The sequence below is a fragment of the Myotis daubentonii genome, chromosome 17, assembly GCF_963259705.1.
Source record: "Myotis daubentonii chromosome 17, mMyoDau2.1, whole genome shotgun sequence".
Taxonomy (NCBI): domain Eukaryota; kingdom Metazoa; phylum Chordata; class Mammalia; order Chiroptera; family Vespertilionidae; genus Myotis; species Myotis daubentonii.
Window position 1 is genome coordinate 7,816,782 of NC_081856.1, and position 23,143 is coordinate 7,839,924.

General features: G+C 42.2%; 1 protein-coding gene across 3 annotated transcripts in view; it reads right to left on the bottom strand.

Annotated features, from left to right (window-relative positions):
• PRKDC (protein kinase, DNA-activated, catalytic subunit) overlaps positions 1-23,143 on the bottom strand; it is a 209,319-nt gene that overhangs the window by 13,962 nt on the left and 172,214 nt on the right. For all 3 annotated transcript variants that reach the window (XM_059672694.1, XM_059672695.1, XM_059672697.1), the window contains 5 exons: positions 22,737-22,911; positions 16,129-16,319; positions 3,935-4,112; positions 3,220-3,380; positions 755-966 (listed from right to left, as the gene is read on the bottom strand). In XM_059672694.1, the coding sequence (XP_059528677.1) occupies positions 755-966; positions 3,220-3,380; positions 3,935-4,112; positions 16,129-16,319; positions 22,737-22,911 (917 nt within the window). The remainder of the gene's footprint in view (positions 1-754; positions 967-3,219; positions 3,381-3,934; positions 4,113-16,128; positions 16,320-22,736; positions 22,912-23,143) is intronic.

Sequence of the window (23,143 nt, forward strand, 5' to 3'; positions counted from 1 at the left end):
CCAGGTTCGATTCCGGTCAAGGGCATGTACCTGGGTTGCGGGCACATCCCCGTTGGGGGGTGTGCAGGAGGCGGCTGATCGATGTTTCTCTCTCATCGATGTTTCTGACTCTCTGTCTCTCTCCCTTCCTCTCTGTGGAAAATCAATAAAATATATTTAAAAAATAAATAAATAAATAAATAAATAAATAAATAAATAAATAAATAAATAAATAATATAGCAGATCAGCTCCTAACAACAAAAAAGACATCCCCTTTTTGATAGGGAATGTCTACTAAGATACCATGCTTTCTAACATATTCTTGCAAAAGCATCACACCATTACTAGTTGTATCTCCACTTACAATCAGCTGAAGAAGCGAACGGAATGACACTTCAGACACCTACTGAGTCCTAATTAAGAAGCGGGGCTTCCTGGATATTTTCAATTAAAGAAGAATTTCAAGAACTAATTTCAAAAAGCATTTCATCTAGCCCGTTTCAATCAACAGATTGCTATTAGCATAAGGGTAGAATGTTCCATGAATAGTATTCTAAAAGGAAATGTATTTTTAAAAAGAAATTCTAACAAACAGCATACCCAGGGTAGATGCATTTAACAAAGATACCTAAGATGTTCTAGTCTTCAGTGAAAGCTCTAATGAATTTGAAGACAAATATAAGCTTCCATGTGTTTGCTTTTACCATACACATTGTTTATAAACTGTAATATTTAACTACAGCAGAAATCAGCCCAAGTTCTCTGCAATGTCACCTTGCCACAAACTCCTTATTCTTATGACCAGCAGAAGTGTCTTTGAAGGAATAGCTTTCACTGCTTATTATGAACGGGTAGACGATGGCCTGGGGGTAGTTGTCAGCGATCGCTTCCACCGTGTGCTGGATGGCCACGGCCTCCTCCTTGTCCAGTAAGGCCAGCATGTGGCTGATCCAGCCAATGAACTGCCAGCAAGGAATGGAAGAAATCTAAAACACAGAGAGCTGCAACTTAATAATGAATACAAACTAAACGTTTCATTATAAAAGCAATGTGTCCAATATAAAAAGTACATATATTTATAATCAGAAGTATCAAAACAGACCAATATAAAATACAGTCTTCTCTCCCTCAGCTCTCTCAATTCCTGTTCCACTGTGAACCATGCAATTCTTCCAGACATTTTCTAGGTATGTACACACATATCCTCTCCTTACAAGACTGGAATCAGACTAGGCATACTGTTGCTGGTGTTTCTTAGACAAATTTACCTCATTCCTTTTAACGGCAACATAGTATTCCATTCCATTTAACTACTGCCCTAAAATGAATTTTTAGGGTATTTTCTAATTTTTTCTATTACAGATAATGCTACAGTGGACATCCCTATTGTATGTGTGCTATACACCAATAGGATAAATTCCTACAAGTAAAATTACTGTGTGAACATTAACAACTGTAAAAAACATTGCTAGATCTCTCTCCAAAAAGACTTTTCCAATCTGCACTTCTGACAGTGAATTCTGCCAGTACCATGCTGTTTTGATCACTATGGCCCAGGTGGGGACTGAAAATATTAGGGGGAACACTTTGTAAAGTATATGATTGTCTAACCACTACGCTGTATGCCTGGAACTAACATAAAATATTATTGAATGTAAACTGCACTGAAAAAAACTTTGGACACAATTTTTTAAAAATTCATTATCAATCTGAGAAGGGAAAATCTAATTTTAATTTTCATGTTTCATTATTAATGAGGCAAATCAGCTCGTAACAACAAAAAAGCTTTTAAGTAAACAGCCTGTTTATGTGTGCTGCCTACAGTAATCACGTGTGCATTCCCGTTAACCATTCTCGACTGGTCTATTTGTTGTGTAGAGTGCAGACCTCAACCCTGCCTCTAATATGCACTGAAAATATTTTTCTCCCAGTTTTTTAAACTTTGTATATGGAATATTTTCTTTTCCTGCGTAGAAGTATCAAATTATTTTTTTTATGGCTTCTGGTTTTTGTTTCTTTACACCAAGACCATTTTCAAAATTTATTCAAAATTAAAATGCTTTTTAAGGTGTTAATTTTAAGATAAAATCTGACATACTTGGCAGATTGGCATGAGGAGTGACTGTGGGCAAGCTTCCTACCTTTACCCATAAATGAGGGGAGAGCAGGGTGTGTGAGCATAAAATCTATCAGAATACACAGCCACAGGGAGCACACAGCAGAGGTGAGCTGCCCCATCTCAAGTGTTTCCCCCAGTGTCATAACATTGACTTACGACCTTACTTATTTTCTCAAAAAGCGAAAATGCTATCTTTATTAAATATATAAATAAAATAATTAAAAAATGAAATTATAACTTATTTCTTCCCTTGTCTTTAGGAAAAGCACACCTATAGCGCATTTCTAAAGTTAATCTGCTGTTTCAGACCTACGGACACAACCCCACCGCTCCCAGTCCACAGGGCCAGGGTCGGAGGAGCGGGAAAGCCCTGGCAGGCCCTGCGTCTCAGCTCAGAGACCAGCATTGTTAAAAAACTTGCTCAGACCGCTAGTAGAGTATTGTATCACTGTTTTTGAACTATTATTATGTTATCAACTCAAAGGTTCCCTATTTTGAGTTAAACATCTATAAAAGTCAGTAAGGGGCCCTCCTTTTACACACGTGCCTAACAGACCGGAAGGCAGCAGGATGACGAAGCCCAGTGTAGGGCGAGGACTGCAGGGGCATACGAGCTGGTGAACAGAACATGTGTGGGACTGCAGGCTGCTTCTGTGCGCCCACACACGCGAGCGGCACACCGTGAGTTCGGATGCCCCAGGTCCCTCCGCACACGGTGCTGCTGCAGGCACGACAGGCACTGGGGGTGGGATGCCAGCTGAAATGTACTCCTTTCTCCCTGGACTAAGTAATGCCCACTGAGCACAGGCATCAACCGGCGCTAAGACCACAGCTTTGTCTTTATGGGCAGTAAACTGGACTACAGAAAACTCCCATCTCTGTCCCAGGTATACCTCCGCCTCCGTTCCTTGGGGTCCTTGTTCAGACAGAGTTACCAACATCCACTAAGGAAAGTGGGTAAATGTGAACACTCCTTTATACAGTTTTAAATTACACATGTTCTTGAAATGTAGTAAAATTATATGCTTGTTAGGAAAAACTAAAATATATGCATTATACACATTAATGTGCTTGGATAGATAGGAATATGTCTTTAAGTTCCACAGATACAGACACTCACCTCCTTTGTCATTAGGCTCAGGGTCTCCTCTGGGTGCTGCTCTATGATCTGCAGCAGCCTGGGAAACTTCAGCCTGGCTTCACTGGAGTGTAATTTTAAAGCTTTCAACATTTTGTCCACCACAAGGGCAGGATACGTCTGCAGTTCTGCGGACTCGGTAACTAACATGGACAGGGATAAAAACAGCCACGGTCAATACTAGTATATCCACTTACACATAAATTATAAATGTAACATGTAATTCTAGTTTCCCTTTTGGCTTATATTTTGTAGTATGTCATTTTTCCTCCCTAACAACTTCTTTAAAACACCAGAAGCAATTTTGGACTACAGATACAAGTTTCTATCTCGAAACTGAATGTTCTATGACATTACCCATTCGGCATGAAGCACGGTTTGCTTCCTGGGCTGGGAACATCAAGGGCAGCCACCGGTTCCTGAATTAATTCCAGGAACAAGAGTCAGGACACATAAGGCCAATAATACCAAACAAGCAAAACATGAAAGTGGAAGTTAAGTAAATGGAAAGCTGGAAGACAGCTTGACTCCAGGACAGAAGATAAGCAGGTCATGTTGCTTGGAGATGTCATTCCTTCTTAAAAAGGCAAGACTTTTCTCATTTAAAGCAAACACAAATAGGAAACCAAAAGAACGTACAAAGTTCTTAGACTTTACAGTAACCTAATGTGACACAATTTTTTCTTTTGCGAGTCACCTGATGCAGTCTCTTCCGCCTCCCGGAGCCGTTGGTCACAGAAATCCACCAGCGCCATATAAGCATCTACCACCCCAGCTGTGGGCTGTGGGCACTGGCCGGAAGGCGCTTCCTCCTCCGCTGTCCTCGTGGCCTCGGAAAGGTGATGAAACGCTCTCTGGTGCAGCGCTGTGACCACCTAGAATTCACAGAGGTCTCAGAAAACCTGCCAGCGGGTCTCAAGTTTTGTGGACAAACTCTACTTCCTACTTGTGATGATAAAGGTAGAATACTTGTAATTCATTGGTCATCAATCCTATATAATAAAAGCCTAATATGCTAAGTGTCGTCCGGTTGTCTGTTCAACCAATCAAAGCGTAATATGCTAATGATACCCTAAGGCGGCTCAACTGCTCACTATGACGTGCACTGACCACCAGGGGGCAGATGCTCCAACTGGTAGGTTAATTTGCTGCTGGGGTCCTGCCGATCGGGACTGAGCGAGAGGGGCCGGACATGCCCTGGAATCCTCCTGTGGTCCCTCCCCGGCTGGCCAACCTCCCAGGTCCCTCCCCAACCCCAATTATGCATTGGTGGGGTCCCTCGGCCTGGCCTTTGCCCTCTCGCAATCCAGGACCACTCGGGGGATGTCGGAGAGCCGGTTTCAGCCCGATCCCGTAGGCCAGGCTGAGGGACCCCACTGGTGCACGAATTTGTGCTCCTGGCCTCTAGTGTATATATATAAAAACCTATGCGACCATTATGACTGGATGACCGGCTGGTAGCCATGATGCGCACTGACTACCAGGGGGCAGATGCTCAATGCAGGAGCTGTTCCCTGGTGGTCAGTGCGCTCCCATAGCCAACCTCCCGCAGCCGGCCAACCTCCTGCGGTCTCTCCCTGCTGCTGGCCAACCTCCCACCGTCCCTCCCCATGGCCAGCCAACCTCCTGTGGTCCTTCCTGCTGGCCGGCCAGCCCCAATCAACCCCAATTGCCGGCCAGGCCAAGGGAATCCACCCATGCACAAATTCATGCACCAGACCTCTAATAAAATAATAAATAGAGAAAGCTGGCTAAATGGAAAAGGGAGAGTCTGCCCTGATTGTGAAAGAGTAAGCAATTCCAGTAAGATCCTGAGCATATAAAATACAACCAAAAAAAAAAGAGTAAGCCACGTGTGGGCCAGATAGTCCCGCAGTCACACAGAGTGGGCACCAAAAGTCCAGGTGGATCACACAGCCCGTCAGGAACTTGAAGAGCTGGAAGTTGGCTCCCTGGGGCCAGTGTCCTGCACAGATGTTGGTAACACTGTGAAAGAAGGCGGCAAGGCTACACAACTAAAATGAGGTGGCTTCTGGTGAGATGAGGAGAGGCTGGTAACTATGAAAATACAAAATGATTTTTAAAAGCAGGCACTAAATAAAAAAGTGAAAAGGGCTGGTTTGTCCCACAAACTAGTGGGAAACCTGAGTGGGGACAGATGGTGAAAACTCCATTAACAAAAGTCATGCAAGAACCATCCACATCATTTCAACACAAATTTCCTATTTTTAATGTTGAAAAAAGTGAATCATTTAAATAAACAGGAAAAACATGGAATATATCCATTTTTCCACATAATAAATTTGGCTGGGCATAACTGTCAAATATATTATAAAAAAGCAAAGTAATGCTCATTATTTATTTACTAGAGGCCCAATGCACGATATTTGTGCAAGAGTAGGCTTTCCTTCCCCCGGCTGCCGGCACCAGCTTCCCTCTGGCACCCGAGACCCGGGCTTCCCTAGCAACCCCAGCTTCGTCTGGAAGGACATACAATCTAATTAGCATATTACACTTTTATTATCATAGATTTTATCTACTTATTCCTTTTTAGTTTTTAAGGTCCAGGTAAAAACTAACCCTACCTAGGATCCTGAAATAATGGCTCTCTCATCTCAGCTATCAAAAAGCATTTAACCTAATTCCTAAAGATTGGGAGTGAATTTCCATAATTCATTCATTTGAAAACTGGTATATGATTATTCAAATAACATACTGTTTTTTAAAACTGTCTAATAAATCTTCATTTTAAGTAGTTGAAAAGCAATAAAATGGAACAAAGTAGAATAAAGAAATTTCAGAGCTCTATATTGTGCCCCAAAGCTGTAGTATCTCCTTTTTGTTTGGTGCTTCACTTAATAGATAGATAATCCACTGACAATCAGAGTCCCCTTGGAATCAGCAAAAGGGACAACTATTGAGAATTCCCATTGACTGAAGTTACTGGAAGTATATCACAAAACCTTAAAGATTAAGAATTTAAGCCCAACCAGTGTGGCTCAGTGGTTGAGTGTCGACCTATGAACCAGGAGATCACGTTTCAATTCCCAGTCAAGGAACATGCCTGGGTTGCAAGTTCGGTCCCCAGTGTGGGGCGTGCAGGAGGCAGCCAATCAATGAGTCTCTCTCATCATTGATGTTTCTATCTCTCCCTCTTCCTTCCTCTCTGAAATTAATTTAAAAATATATATATGTTTAAAAAAAACCACAAAATCTTATTGTGGTTTTAATTTGCATTTCCCTGATGACTAATGATGGGCATCTTTTCATTAAGTCTATTGGCTATCTTTGGAGAAGTGTTTATTCAGGTCCTCTGCCCATTTTTTATTTTTTTTTATTTTTAATTTTTAAATATATTTTATTGATTTTTTACAGAGAGGGAGAGAGATAGAGAGTCAGAAACATCGATGAGAGAGAAACATCGATCAGCTGCCTCTTGCACATCTCCCACTGGGGATGTGCCCGCAACCCAGGTACATGCCCTTGACCGGAATCGAACCTGGGACCTTTCAGTCCGCAGGCCGACGCTCTATCCACTGAGCCAAACCGGTTCCGGCCCATTTTTTATTTAGATTTTTTTTGGTTTTGAGTTGTATGTGTTCTTTATAAAGTTTGGATATTAACCTATCAGATGTATCATTGGCAACTACCTTCTACCATTCAGTAGATGGTTTTTCTGTTTTGTTAATGGTTTCCTTTGCGGTGTAAAAGCTTTTTAGTCCATTGTAGTCCCATTTGTTTATTTTTGCTTTTGATGTATTTGCCATAGGAGACATATATCCAAAAAAAATATTGCTAAGACCAATATAAAATAGATTACTGACTATGTTTTCTTCTAAGAATTTTATGGTTTCAATTCTTAAATTTAAGTCTACAGTCCATTTTATTTTTTTATATGGTGTAAAAAACTGGTCTCATTTCTCTCTCTCTCTCTCTCTCTCTCTCTCTCTCTCTTTCTTTCTTTCTTTGCATTTATCTGTCCACTTTTCCAACACCATCTATTTTAGAGACTATCTTTACCACACTGGATATTGTCCCCTTGGTATAGCTTAATTGGACACATAGGTGTGATTTTCTGGGCTCTCTATTCTGCTCCATTGATGTATCTCTGTTTTTATGCCAGTATCATGTTGTTTTGATTACTATAACCTTGTTGAAGTCCAGCTGATGTGGCTCAGTGGTTGAGCGTTGACCTATGAACCAGGAGGTCATGGTTCAATTCCCAGTCAGGGTACATACCCAGGTTGCAGACTCTACCCCAAGTAGGGGGCGTGCAGGAGGCAGTCGATCAATGATTCTCTCTCATTGATGTTTCTATCTCTCCCTCTTCCTTCCTCTCAGAAATTTATTTAAAAATATATTTAAAAAAACAAAACAAAATCTTATTGTATAGTTTGATATCAGGTACTGTGATACTTGTTTTTCTTTCTCAAGATTGCTCTGGCAATCTTTTGGGACTCAATTAATATATTAGGATTATTTCTTCTAGTTTTGTGCAAAATGCCATGGTATTTTGATCAAGATTACATTGAATCTGTATTTTCCTTCCAGTGTTATGGCCATTTAAATGATATTAATTCTTCCAAACAATGAGCATGGTATGTATCTTTCCATTTATTTGTATCTTCTCCAATGTATTTCTTCAATGTCCTATCGTTTTCCAAGTAATAGTCTTAACCCTTTGGTTAAAAATTTATCCCTCGGTATTTTATTCTTTCTGGTGCAATTGTAAATGGAACTTTCTTAATTTCTCTGATAGTATGTTATTGGTATATACAGACTTCATTAATTAGTTTTAATGCTTTCTTAGTGAAGCCTTTAGGGTTCTCTCTAGATAGTATCAGGTCTTATGAAAATAATGAAAGTTTTACTTCTTCCTTTCCAATTTGAATAATTTCATTACTTTTTCTTGTCTGATTGCTGATGCTAGGACTTCCAATACTGTGTTGAATAAAAGTGGTGAAAGTGGGCATCCTTTTCCTGTTCCTGATATTAAGGGAAAAAATTCCAGCTTTTCACCATAGAGTATGATGTGAGTTGTGGGTTTATCATATATGGCCTTTATTATGTTGTGGTATGTTCCCTCTGTCCCTGCTTTTCTGAGAGTTTTTATCCTTCTGTTTATGTGGAGCATCACCTTAATTTGCAGGTATTAAACAAACCTTGCACTTCTGGAATAAATCCCACTTGATCAAAGTATATGATCTTTTTAATATATTGCTAAATTTGGATTGCTAATAATTTGATTAGGATTTTTGCGTGTCTGTTCATCAGGGATATTGATCAATAATTTTCCTTTTATTTTATTTTTTAATGTCTATCTAGTTTTGGTATCAGGGTGATGCTGGATTTGTAAATGAGTTTGGGAATATTTTCTTCTTTAATTTTTTGGAATAATTAGAGAGTAGGCCTTAATTTTACTTTGAATATTGGTAGAATTCACCTATGAAGCCATCTGGTCAAAAACTTTTATTTAGTGGGTGTTTTATGATAACTGATTCAATTTCATTACTAGTTATCATTCTGTTCAAATTTTCTTTCTTCCCGATTTGTATAATTTGTTGTCACTTGTCCCTTTTCATTACTGATTTATTTGGGTCCTCTCTTTTTTTCTTGGTGAGTCTGCCAGTAATTAAAGATTTGTCAATTTTGTCTTTTCAAAGAGCCAGCTCTTGTTTTCATTGACCTTTTCTGTGTTTTTTTTTAAGACTCTCTCATTTATTTCTGCTATGATATTTATTATTTCCTTCTTTCTACTCACTTTGGGCTTTGTTTGCTCTTCTTTTTCTAGTTCCTTTAGGTATTAATTTTAGATTGTTTGAGATTTTTCTTGTTTCTTAAGGCAGGCCTGTATTGCTATAGATTTCCCTCTTAGAAATGCTTTGATAATTCTCATACTTTGTTCTGTTTTCATTTGTCTCAACAAATCTTGATTCCTCCTTGATCTCATAGTTAACCCATTTATTAATTAGTAGCATGTTGTTTATCTTCCATGTGTTTTTTTTTTTTTTGTTTCCCAGTTTTCTACTTGAATTTCATACCACTGTGATCACAGAACATGCTTGATATGATTTCATCCCCTTACATTTATTGAGTCTTGTTTTGTGGCTTAGTATGTGGTCTGATCTGGAAAATGTCCCATGTGCCCATGTATATTCTGCCTTTTTGGGGTGAAATGTCTAAAAATATCAATTAAATCCACCTGCTATAATGTGTCATTCAATGCCATAGTTTCCTTGTTGATTTTCTGTCTCCCTCTTCTCCCCCACATGTTTTTGTCATTATATTTTACCTCTTTGTGTGTGTGTATTCCTTACTATTGTATTTACACATAAATTCATACTTTTGACTTTTTTTTTTTTTTTTTTTTTTTTACCTGTGAATGTCATTTATTTGGAAATAGAGTCTTTCTAGATGTAATCAAGCTAAGATGAAGTCATATTGGATTAGGGTGGGTCCTAATCCAATGACTGGTGTTCTAATAAGAAGAGGGAGACATACCAGAGGGAAGATGGCCAGATGAAGATGGAGGCAGAGATTGAAGTTATGCTGCTACAAACCAAGGAATGGCAAAGATAACTAACAACCATCGGAAGCTGGAAGAGGCAAGGAAGGATTCTTCCCTACAGCCTTCTGAGGGAGCACAGCCCTGCTGACACCTTAATTTTTTACTTTTAGCCTTCAAAACTGTGAGAGAATAAATTTCTGTTGTTTAAAGCCACCCAGTTTCTAGACTTTTTTACAGCAGCCCTAAGAAACCAGTATACACTCTTATTATCGTCTTCATTTTCAGGTAAGGAAATGGAGGCCCAGAATGGTCAAATATTTGGAGATCTCTCAAGGCCACTGCTCTGCTGGCTGGGCACTTACCCTGAAGCTCCTGCTGTTGCTGTTGTCAGCTCTCCACTTTCACCACAGCCGTCAGCTTCTGGTAGTGCTGGGGCTGAGCTGCTGGAATGGCTCCTTTCTGTCACAGCAGGCCCAGCCTTTTCCCCATCCTTGCCCACTTCACATCCGAAGCAGAAACTTCTCATGAGGTTTCTGGCTATAGCCTGATCATTTCACCAGGTCTCTTACTGACTCCAGCCCTTCAGCCTTTACTTTTCATTTCCATGCATTGTCAGAGACGTGTGGGTGACATTTGAGGGGAGGGTCACCTAGCTCCTGGCAATTGAATTATGCTTCTCATTTCTGGCCCGCTTATGCTTCCAAGAATTTTTCAGTAGACAATTCAAGTCTTTATTTTTCTTTGGAGCTTTTAAGATCTCACACATAGCTCATATGGCACATATCACAGTTCATGGCTGTGAGCAGAAAAGGAGCTGCTTCCTGGTAGCACTGTCTGTGGCTGCCCCGGTCACCTGCTCTTGATGAACACAAATCACCGCAGTGCCTCTCTCCCCTGCCACTGGGAATGGTGGGGATAAGGACATTATTTGACCCAGCTCTTCAGTGTAGCTCCTTGTCAGCCCATGGTCTCTTTTGCTGGCATCCCAGGAGAGATTTCCTCCTCCTGCATCCTGTTGCTGGCTCTGGAATCTTGTCTATTTTCCACTATAGACCTTTTGCTTTGGATCCTGCTCTTATTGTCAGCTCCTCTCACTAGACTGAACTTTGGGAAGTTTGGGAACATATTTTTTTAAAAAAAATATGTTTTTATTTCAGAGAGGAAGGGAGAGGGAGGGAGAGATAGAAACATCAACAATGAGAGAGAATCATTGATCGGCTGCCTCTTGCATGCCTCACACTGGGGATCGAGCCCACATCCTGGGCATAAGCCTTGACTGGGAATTGAACTGTGACTTTCCTGGTTCATGGATTGATACTCAACCACTGAGCCATGCTGGCCAGTCAAAACCATATCTTTTTTTTTTTTTTCCTGCCCTTATTCTTTTTTTTTTTTAATTTTATTTTTATTTATTTTTTTTTTATTTTTTCTTTTTTTTTAATTAAATCTTTATTGTTCAGATTATTACATTTGTTCCTTTCCCCCCCCCCCCATATCTCCCCTCCTCCCAGTTCCCGCCCCACCCTCCGCCCTCACTCCCCACCCACTGTCCTCATCCATAGGTGCACGATTTTTGTCCAGTCTCTTCCCACATCTCCCACACCCCTTTCCCCCCCAAGAATAGTCAGTCCATTCCCTTTCTATGTCCCTGATTCTATTATAATCAACAGTTCATTCTGTTCATCAGATTATTTATTCACTTGATTCTTAGATTCACTTGTTGATAGATGCGTATTTGTTGTTCATAATTTGTATCTTTACCTTTTTCTTCCTCTTCCTCTTCTTAAAGGATACCTTTCAGCATTTCATATAATCCTGGTTTGGTGGTGAGGAACTCCTTTAGCTTTTCCTTATCTGTGAAGCTCTTTATCTGACCTTCAATTCTGAATGATAGCTTTGCTGGATAAAGTAATCTTGGTTGTAGGTTCTTGGTATTCATCACTTTGAATATTTCTTGCCACTCCCTTCTGGCCTGCAAAGTTTCTGTTGAGAAATCAGCTGACAGTCGTATGGGTATTCCCTTGTAGGTAACTGAGTTTCTTTCTCTTGCTGTTTTTAAGATTCTCTCTTTATCTTTTGCTCTTGGCATTTTAATTATGATGTGTCTTGGTGTGGTCCTCTTTGGATTCCTTTTGTTTGGGGTTCTCCGCGCTTCTTGGACCTGTAAGTCCATTTCTTTCACCAGGTGGGGGAAGTTTTCTGTCATTATTTCTTCAAATAGGTTTTCAATATCTTGCTCTCTCTCATCTTCTGGCACCCCTATAATTCTGATGTTGGTACGCTTGAAGCTGTCCCAGAGGCTCCTTACACTATCCTCGCATTTTTGGATTCTTTTTTCAATTTGCTTTTCTGGTTGGATGTTTTTTGCTTCCTCGCATTTCAAATCATTGACTTGATTCTTGCGCTCCTCTGGTCTGCTGTCGGGCGTCTGTATAATATTCGTTATTTCAGTCCGTGTGTGCTTAATTTCTAGTTGGTTCCCCAATATAAGATCGAGGGTCTTATTAGTTTTCGTGTAGATCTCATTAAGTTTATTGGCAGCTTCTAAACAGTTCTTGAGAGACCTTAAAAGTGTGGTTCTGAACTCTATTTCTTCCATTGACAATTTTGTCCTGTTTCTTTGTCTCCGCATTTTGTTATGCTTCCTTGGTGCACCCCCTAGTGGTCTTTGTTCGCAGTCTTATAGATAAATCTTGATTGTTGTAGCTAATTCCAGGGAGGGTTTAACCTCCAGGCCAAGTGGCTATGAGAATCAGCTGTGTCAGCAGTGAGTGAACTTCTGTCCTCTAGGGAGGTGCTAATCTAGCCTTTGCCTGAGGCTATCCGGCAAATGCCTCTGTGCAGGGCTTGGGCGGGGCGGGTCGCACAGGATCAACAGGGTGGGCCGGAGAGAGCAGTTATGGCGGCTCTCAGTCCTGTCCCAAGGGGCTCTGCCTCTCTGAGTCCCAGCACCCGCTGCAAAGCTCGGAGAGAAAGCTGCACTCGCTCTGACCGAAGCCAGACAGTCCCGCTTCTCCCGTTTGAGTCTGGGTCCCTAAAGACTCGCCCGGATCTGGTGCTCAGAGTCTGCGACTCCCTCCCGATTGAAAACAACAACCGCGCCCTCCGCCGCCAGCCCGCTCCGCGCACTCCGCACCTCAGAATTTGACTTCAGCACTGCGCCTCCTCTGAGTGTCCGTATGCATTTCTCTTTCCTCCTAGTTGTAGGACTTCCACTCAGCCAGCGTTCCTGTGGTTCTGGGTGATGTCCCTTCCGTTTTTTGGTTTCACTTTTGAAGTAGTTGTTCAAAGCAGCAAACTCCGGCGTTAACCTATGCCGCCATCTTGGTTCTCCTTTCTCTCTCTCTTTTTTTTAAATTCTTGACTTTTTTATTGATTCACTGTTCTTACTATTTGCCTTTGTGAGATTTTTTTCTGTTCTACATTTTAATTTTTTCTATTTTTCTACTTAAAGAAATCCCATCAAGATTTCATGTACTGCTAATTTAGTAGTGATTGATTCCTTAATCTTTTGTTTGCCTAGGAAAATATCTTTCCTACAATTCTAAAAGATAACCTTGCTGGATAGAATAATCTTGGTTATAAGTTTTATCTTTTATCACTATTTTTAATATATTTTATTGATTATTTTTACAGAGAGGAAGGGAGAGGGATAGAGAGTTAGAATCAACGATGAGAGAGAAACATGAATCAGCTGCCTCCTGCACACCCCGTACTGGGGATGTGCCCGCAACCAAGGTACATGCCCTTGACTGGAATCGAACCTGGGACTCTTTAGTCCGCAGGCCGACACTGTATCCACTGAGCCAAACCGGTCAGGGCTTTTATCACTTTTAATAGAACATGTAATTGACCTTTGGGCCTGCAAAGCTTCTGTTGAAAAATCATCTGATGGTCTTATAAGAAATCCCTTGCATGTAAGTTGATGATTTTCGCGTGATACTTTTAGTATTCTCTTTGTCTTTAATCTTAGGCATTTTAGTTGTAGGTCTCTTTGGGTTCATTTTTCTTCTCCCTCACCTAGGATATGTTTTCCATTGCTTTTTCAGAGAGAGTGGAAGAGAGGGAGGGAGATGTGGAGGAGGGACAGAGAGACAGAGAGTAATACATCAATGTGAGAGAGACACATCATCTGGCTGTGTCCTGCTCGCTCATTAACTGGGGGAAGGGAGCGAAGCACAACCCAGGCATGTACTCTTGAGCAAGAATTGAACCCGCAACCCTTCGGCACATGGGTGAACGCTCTAACCATTGAGAAACACCAGCCAGGGCTAGGGCTCTTTGGGTTCATCTTATTTGGGACTCTCCACACTTCTTGTACCTGGAAGTGTATTTCCTTCAAGAGTTTAGGAAATTTTTCAGTCATTATTTCTTCAGATAGAATTTGAATCTCTGTCTTTATCTCTTCTGTCTGGGACCGCTAAAATGTAAATGTTGGTGCCATTAATATTGTCCCCACAGGTCCCTTAAACTATCCTCATTATTTAAATTATTTTTTCTTTTTAGCTGTTCTGATTTGGTGTTTTCTGCTACCTTGTCTTCCAAATCGCTGATTCGATTCTCTGCTTCATTTACTCTGCATGTTCTTTATTCAGTTATTGTAGCTGACTGGTTCTTTATTATATTTTCCATCTCTTTAAGTTCTCCTTGAGTTCTTCTGTTCTTCTCCCATGTTCACTGAGCATATTATAACCAGTGCTTTGAATTCTTTACCTAGTAGATTGTCTCTGTTTCATTTATATTTTTTTTCCTGAAGTTTTGTTCTGTTTTATAGTTTGGGACCTGTTCCTTTATCTCCTCATTTTTGCTGACTCTCTGTGTTTGTTTCCATATATTAGATATATCTGTTCCATCTCTTATTCTTGAAAGACTGGCCTTACGTAGGAGGTGTCCTGTGGATCCAGTGGCAGTCTTCCTTGTCTCCTGAGCCTGATGCTAGTGGTGTCTGTGTGGGGGTTATATGTGCCCTCCTGATGTAGTTGGGCCTCAATTGCTGCTGGAATGCCAGTGGGAGGGGCTGGCACTCAGGGAGACTGGCTGTGAGAGCCATCTGTGACTTCAGTGGATGAGCGCTTGAGCAGGGGCTGACTCCACAAAGTGGGAGTTGCTTTAAGGGGCTCTGGTGCCAGCTGAGACTGTCCAATGGGTGTGTTGTGCCTGGATCCTCTTGAGAGGGGCGTTGGTATGGGTTGGGGTCAGCACAGCTTGTGCCTGGTTTGTGGTCACTTGGTAGGAGCTACAAATTGATCTGCAGTTGGTAGCTGCTTGTGCTGGGCTTGGAAGTGCATGAAAAGAGCCAAGCCAGCTATTGCTTGTGCTGGGCTTGTGGCTGCTCAGTTGGATCTAAGATTGGCCAACACTTACTCAAAGTTTGGGGCCACCTAGTGGGAAATACAATGTAAGCTAAAGCTGGTGGCTATTGTGTTGGGGCCACCTGGCAGGAGCTACAATGCACATTGATGCTGGCTACCGCTTGTGTGAAGTTGTGGACTTCTGAGAGTCTGATGCATGAGCCAAGGCTAGACAACACTCTTGTGAGGTCTGTGGATTTTTGGAGAGTTTGCAATATAAGCTAGGCAGGCTGCTCATGGAGACAGGCAGATGAAAGAGGCTAGGGAGGGCCCAGTGATCAAGGGCTTGGGTTATCAGGGAAATACTGGGGTAGGGCAAATGTTAGCCAGGTTCATGGAGAGCACAGATGTAGTGCCCACCTGTGCTGGCCCAGTTGGGTGGGAAAAGAGTTCAATGAAGGAAATGGCATGCCTACTAGTGTTTCCCTTCCTGAGAGGGTTACCCTGTTCCCTAACCCTGCAGCCCTCTCTCTGAAGTTATTCAATAGTTCCTCTCCATGTATCTCAGGCTTAGAGCCAGTGAATTTCTGCATGGGCCGTTTAGCAGCAGCATTTCAGTCTCACAGAGCCATTTGCCTCTCAACATCATCTCTGTTGGTGTTCAAAGCCAGATGTACAGGGACTGCTCTGTCCAGCACAGGTGCCCTGGGCTAGGGAGGCTGGTGTGGGGCTGAGACCCCCTTGCTCCTCAGAGGGGCCTCCAAAGCCAATCCATTCCTCTCATTTCTTAATTGCCACACTGTGGATGGAAGACCTACCTGGTCTGCATCTTGACCTCCGCTACCTGTCTTGATGGGGCTTTTTCCTTATATCTTTAGTTATAGGCATTCTTCTCAGCAAAGGTTCAGGTGGATCATTCTATCACTGAGTTGTACTTATGATGTGATCTCAGGAGGTGGCAAGTTCAGTTGACCTACTCCACCATCTTGACTCTGCCCTCTTCCCATTATTTCTTTCATGCAGCCAAAAGGTCGCACATTAAAGACATACAACATGCAAACACGAAAAGTTCATTCTCGTAATAACCATTACCTTTTCTACATTCTCTGAAGTGGATCCAGAAAGTTCCAAGATTCTTCTAGCCTTGCTTTCCTCAATTTCAGCAAGGCAGCTTGGCTCACTGCTGAGAGCATTAGCTATGATCCGGTAAGTTGTACCCAAGAGAACATTATGGTCACGGAAAGCCAAAATATTTTTGCTTAAGTAGCTTGATTTGTTCTCACCTATTGGATTAAACACACACACACATACAAACTCACACAGGATTTCTTTCAGAAGTAAATGAATACCATAAGGTAAAAAAAAAAAGTTTATAGTATATAAAAGTTGTTTTCTACTAAGAAATTAACTAAAATAAATCTTGATGTTATAAGAAACAAACTTCAAACACTGGTTAGGTAGTCTTGAACTAATATTAATGAAAAATGTTCTTTGTTAGCAGTGACCATATCTAAGTACACAGAGGCTAAGCAAATAAAATACTTTTATTCAAGTATCATCATTCTGCATTTTGTCACAGCACCTAATACTATCTGTTACAAAGAATAAGAAATGGATTTATGCATAGCCATGAATAACCCATAGTTTTTGTGTGTGTGTTTTTTCCTTTCTCTTTTTTTAAATATATTTTTATTGATTTCAGAGAGGAAGGGAGAGGGAGAGATGGAAACATCAATGATGAGAGAGAATCGTCTATTGGCTGTCTCCTGCACGACCTGCACTGGGGATCGAGCCCACAACCCAGGCATGTGCCCTTGACCAGAATCGAATCCAGGACCCTTCACGGGCCAACTCTCTTTCCACTGAGCCAAACCAGGTGGGGAACCCAGAGTTTTTTAATTGATACTGTTACCTGTTGCTGATAAAGCAACAGAGACTAGAGACTGCCAGGTCTGATTCTTCCCGTTTAAAAAAAAAAAAAGCTGAAAGAGCTCATCACCATCAAAACAGTATTACAATAAACTGTAAAGGGACCTTTTTAAGAAGAAAATATGAATAAGAAAATATTGCAAAGAAAATATTCTAACTGACAAAAGCAAACATATAAAATCAGTGAATCAATGAACACTAAAGCTAGTATAAAGGTTAAAAGGCAAAAGTAGGAAGATCATGAGTAAATACAACTGTAAATTAAGGGATACACACAAACACACGCATAAAAGAAGTAAAAAAATGATGACAAAAACATAAATGTGAAAGGGGTAAGTAAAAATGGTAGTGAGTTTATTATGTCTTAAAACTTAAGCAACCATCAACTTAAAATACACTGCCATAAACACAGCCTGATATATATGAAGTACAAGGTAACCACAAAACAAAAATGTACAAGAAATATACAGGAAATAAAGAGAAAGAAATCCAAATACAATACTACAGAAAGTTATCAACACATGAGAGAAGAGAACAAGAGAATAAGAAAGGAACAGAGAAGAACTACAGAAACAGTTAATAAAATGGCTGTAACTTCATACTATTACTACTTTTTTTAAATGTAAATGGATTAAATACTCAAATCGAAAGACAAAAGGATAGGAGCTTTCCAAGATGGCTGCAGAGTAGCTGGAAGCTGTGCACACCTGCTCCCAGCCCCAAACCGGATTTACAGTGCAATTACAGAGCAATCAAGTTGAAAAACCCAAGTGAAAAGTAGCTGATCAGAAATATTACAGCGAAGGACTAAAGAAGCCACATAGATACTGGTAAGAAGGGCAGAGACAAGGAAAGGGAGAGCCCCCCCTACACACACACACACACACACACACACACACACACACACACACGCACACATGCACACACACACGCACGCACACACAGGTGCTGAGAAGCCGGAGCAGTTGGGGAGGCCCTTTTCCCTAGGAGGGTGGGGTCTCAACCATCACAGGTATCCCCAACCCAGAGCAAAAGAGACAGGAAGAGGTGCCTGTGTGGCATCTGAGGGGGGAACTGGTGGGGATCCGCCCACCTGGGAGAACTGGAACGCGCCATCACAGGCAGGAGCGCTCCCACTGTCCAGCACGAGCCTAGAGAGTTAGAGAGTTGGCTCCGGACTGCAGACTGCGACTGCTGGAGAGGCCACGCGGAGAGGCCTGCTGGCTACACAGCGGTGACTTAGAGGGGCCCTCTGTTCTCTGGAAAGGCTTCGGGCAGAGACCTAGTCAGTGACTAACCTGCGTGGCTTGGGGGAGAGGAACAGTCTCCCGCCCGGGCCCACCTGCAGAGCTGCTCAGCCTGCCGGCCGCTGGTTGGTCAGTGCAGGGGAGCTGTGCAGGGCTGGGGTTTGGCGGCCTGCGGAAACAGGGCAGGGCGGGGATTTGGGGCCCATCATGCTGGGTTTGATGGTGTGGGGCAGCTGGACTTTCAGCCATTCTGCTGGGTTAGCAGCCCGAGGGAGCGGAGAAGGGACTGTAGGCCCCACCCTGCAGGGACCAGCTGTGCAGAGAGATCAGAGTGTGTTGGAGGCTGACTTCTGGCCCCTCCCTGGACAGGCAGCACAGGGCTGCAGGGGGCGCAGGCAGAGCTGGGATTTCTTGACTGTCTCCCTGGAGGCTTCTGTCTGGGTGTCTGGGTGCTGGGCTCTGGGTCTACATTACAGAGACACTGGTCCAGGCTTCCCTGAAAGTTCAACCCGTGCTACCCCTGAAAGAAGAAGTGCCCACCCTCTTCCTATACATTGCAGAAACCACCCCCAACGGGAGAATGTATGGATCAGCCCTGCCAAGCCCCGAACACCCTGCTGGGCACAGTGCTGTGGAAGGAGGGGAGAGCAGCTCAGAGCGGAACATTCAAAGACTGAGGCACTGGGTTACTGTCTGGGACTGGGAGGAAGTGCTAAGCCCCCTGCGAGCTAGGCTGGCATCCTCCTCAACAGGAGACCTTTTTGATCTTCCTCTGAGCCCGGGGCAGCTGCACTTGCTCCTGCAGAGGGGATGGCTGGCTGTACCCAACCTGAACCTGCAGTGAGACCACATGGGGGGCAGCTAGGGTTGGAGTCTTGGGCAGAGACAGAGGGATTTGGCTTTGAAGCCAGGACGACTTTCCCTTCATTGCGTGCCTGCCTGCGTGATCCCCGAGTAGGGGACCCACTAGGCCCATCTCAGCTAACCTGGGTTCATCCTAGTCTCTCTTCAGAAGGCGGGGGAGGAAGACCAGGAACCTCAAGGGAAAGGCGGAGAAGCCGACAGGCAGGCAGACCTCAGGGAACCTGGGTCTTATCACAGATTTGCTCCCAGCTCGAAGCTGGAAGAAGCCGACTGACCCTTTTACAGATTAGCCCCTCTCACGTACACACAGGTCCAGTCAACACCGACACACACAGTGGACAGCACTGTGGCTTCAGAGAGGTAGCCCAAGGCTGGTCACACACAATGTCTGACAGCAGCCTGCACCTGAACCCCATCCAAATGGACACAGAACCACACAACCAGTAACGAGCTTCAGGCCACACTAGAGCTCAACCAGACTAGCTACACAAGCAGCACGCCCAAGGGTGGATCCTGGCAGGCACCAGGCCATGCTGGGAGCAACCCCTGCTCAGGGAACAGCCCCCGCACAGTAAATGGTAACCATCTGTAGTCACTGAGCCTGAAGATTTAACTCCACCCACAAAAGGGCCAACAGCAATCAAGCCTCAACTACAACAAGGGGGTGGGGCAGTGGGGGGGTGGGGGGTGACACACACATACTTCACAAGAGACTTTCCTGGAGCATGGAGCTCAGACGAGCTGGAAGACGGCCACAGCCCAACAAGAACCGCCAGACTGCACCTATACAGCAGCTGGCACACCATGGTCGGGATGGAGCCTCACAGCCAGCCAGCCTGAGGCGAGATCCCACCCACAAATGGGCCAACGGCAATCAAGACTCAATTACAAAAGGAGGGCCCACATAAGCCACACAAGAGACCTTCCTAGAGCATCCAGCTCAGGCGACCAAGGAGCTGCTCCACGGGGTCCCCTAGGACACACTCCATAGGCAACCCCATGAACACCGGGAGTCACCGCAGTTCTAGCTAATAAATAGTAACCAACACAAAGAGACAGCCAAAATGGGGCACAGAGAAACTGGTCCCAAAGGAAAACACAGAGGAATCTCCAGAAAAAGAGCTAAATTAAACGGAGACAAGTAAAATATCAGGTATATAATTCAAAGTAATGGTTATAAAGATGCTCAAGGAACTTAGTAAGAGCTACAATAGCATTAAAAAAACCATAAACTCATCAAAAATAACAGTCAGAAATCAAGAGTACCATATCTGGCATCAAATACACTGGAAGGAATGAAAGTAGGTTAGATAAAGCAGAGGATTGAATCAGTGATTTGAGCGACAAGGGAGAAAAAAAAAAAAAACACAAACCAGAGCAGCAAAAATAAAAAAGAATTAAAAAGAATAAGGATAGCCCTAGCCAGCTTGGCTCAGTGGATAGAGCGTCAGCCTGCAGACTGAAGGGTCCTGGGTTCGATTCTGGCCAAGGGCACATGCCCGGGTTGCAAGCCAATCAATGCTTCCCTGTAGGGGGTGTGCAGGAAGCAGCCAATCAATGATTCTCTCTCATCATCAATGTTTCTATCTCTCTCTCCCTCTCCCTTCTCTGAAATCAATAAAAATACATTACCAAAAAAAAAAAAAAAAGAATAAGGATAGTTCGAAAGAACTTTGGGACAATATGAAAACCTAACAATAGCTGCATCATAGGGGTACAGAGGAGAAGAGAGTGAGCAAAGGAGTTGGGTTAACTAGATGAAGGAAGGTGAAGAGATCAGTCAAAGAAGGTATCTGCATCGCCTATGGACACAGACCACAGAGTGGTGAAGGCGTGGGGGGCAGCGCATGAGGGCTGGGTGGAGATGGGAAAAGGGGGGGGATATCTCTAACAGTGTCAACAATAAAAATAAAGAAAAAAAGACAAAATGATAAAGACGATGTGGCACATGTATACCATGATTATTCAGCTGTGAAAAATAATGAAATCATACCATTTGCAACAGCATAGATGAACCTAGAGCAGTGATGGCGAACCTTTTGAGCTCGGCATGTCAGCATTTTGAAAAACCCTAACTTAACTCTGGTGCTGTGTCACATATAGAAATTTTTTTATATTTGCAACCATAATAAAACAAAGACTTATATTTCTGATATTTATTTTATATATTTAAATGCCATTTAACAAAGAAAAATCAACCAAAAAAATGAGTTCGCGTGTCACCTCTGACACGCGTGTCATAGGTTCTCCATCACTGACCTAGAGGATAGTGTGCTAAGTGAAATAAGTCAGACAGAGAAAGACAAATACTATACGATTTCACATATATGTGGAATCTGAAGAACAAAATAAATGAACTAAGAAAACAGAAACAAACTCATAAATAACAAAACAAACTGATGCTTGCCCGATGGAAGGAGGGCTGAGGCTAACTGAAAAAATGAAGGGATTAAGAAGTACGAAGTGGCAGTTACAAAACAGCCATGGAGATATAAGGTATAGAGAATATAGTTAATATTATAATAACTATATATGGTGCCAGATGGTGCAAGATTCACCAAGGGAATTGCTTTGTAAATTATTTAACTATCTAACCACTATACTGTACACCTGAAACTAGTATAATATTGAAAGTCAACTGTAGTTAAAAAAATTTTTGAAGTAAAGGTCTGGTTTTTCATGTTACTGTGTGGCTCTAGGAAAGATGATCCAGCCTTGGATAATCTTGCAGCGATGTGGAAGGCGGTGTGAGAGATGTGGAAGGCGGTGTGAGAGATGTGGAAGGCGGTGTGAGAGAGAAAGGGTGCTCTCAGCAAAGGCCATCAACCACACCACCTGCTCATCCATGGGATGACCATCCTCTGACTGATTCATCTCACATACACGACCATAACCACTGGCTCTGCTTATTTCACAAGGCCGATTCAAAGTCAGCCAAACCATAACTACTAAATCAGTAAAATTATTTTTATAAGTACCAACTTTTATCTTCATATCAGCACACTCCTCCTATCCCTACATCCCCCTCAAAAAAAACAAAAACAAAAAACAACCCATTAAATATTTAAACCATTGTAAGGATGATTTTCTGATCCTGGGACCAATACAGAAAGACTGTTTTTCTTGTCTGCATATTTACTGAGGCAGATACTCTGATATGATACCTTGTCCTGCTGAAGAGTCAATTTGGAAATATAATTGGGAGCATGTTCCATAATGGTGCTCCTATGTATCTTTGGATATATGGTAACAGAGCTAGCATACCAGGTCCAAAAAATAATTAAGAGAAAGGTTTTCTCCCCTGAGTCTTAACAGGTATATTGTTATGAAAAGAGAAGATCTGAGGAAGAAAAAAGCTTTTTAATGTCTTATTTTACAAAGTAATTCTTACATGTAAACATTAAGATTCATAATTTAACTAAATATGACAGAGGCTTTTACTTACAATTCCATTTTATAGATACAGAAATAAAAGCTCTAAATGTCATATGCACTAGCAATACTAAACTATAAAGTACCTTGGCTCCAAATATTTAATAAAATTATAAATACTTAATTGCCAATGTCAGACAAATCTACACAAATAATAGTTTTAGAAGACTACAGAGATGTAATATAGAATAGCATTCTTAAACTTGTATACAGAGAGCAGTTTCATACCCAACAAAGAGGCTGTTTTCAACACAGAAAGAATCTGCTCCGGACGATTCTGGGTCTGGCTCTGGCTGTGCCTGAGCCGACAGTAGCTATGCACCCATCTCACCAGCCACTCATCTCTTGTTTTTGATTCTTTATGCAGGTCCTTCAATAGTTTCAAGGCAAGTGAGAAACTGTTCTATATAATAGAAGAGAGAAAGGAATACAATGACAGAAATGTAAATTTAGAAATAAAAGCATTTTACAAAAGAAGTTTTTTTTAATTGGCCTGGTTTCCTTTATGTATGACACAATTCACCTTAGAGCAGCTAATCCATCTCCTTAGCTTACATTAAATGTCTTTTTATTTATCATGTGTATATAATTCACATTTACAGTATGCAATTCAGTGTCTTTTAATATATTCAAAA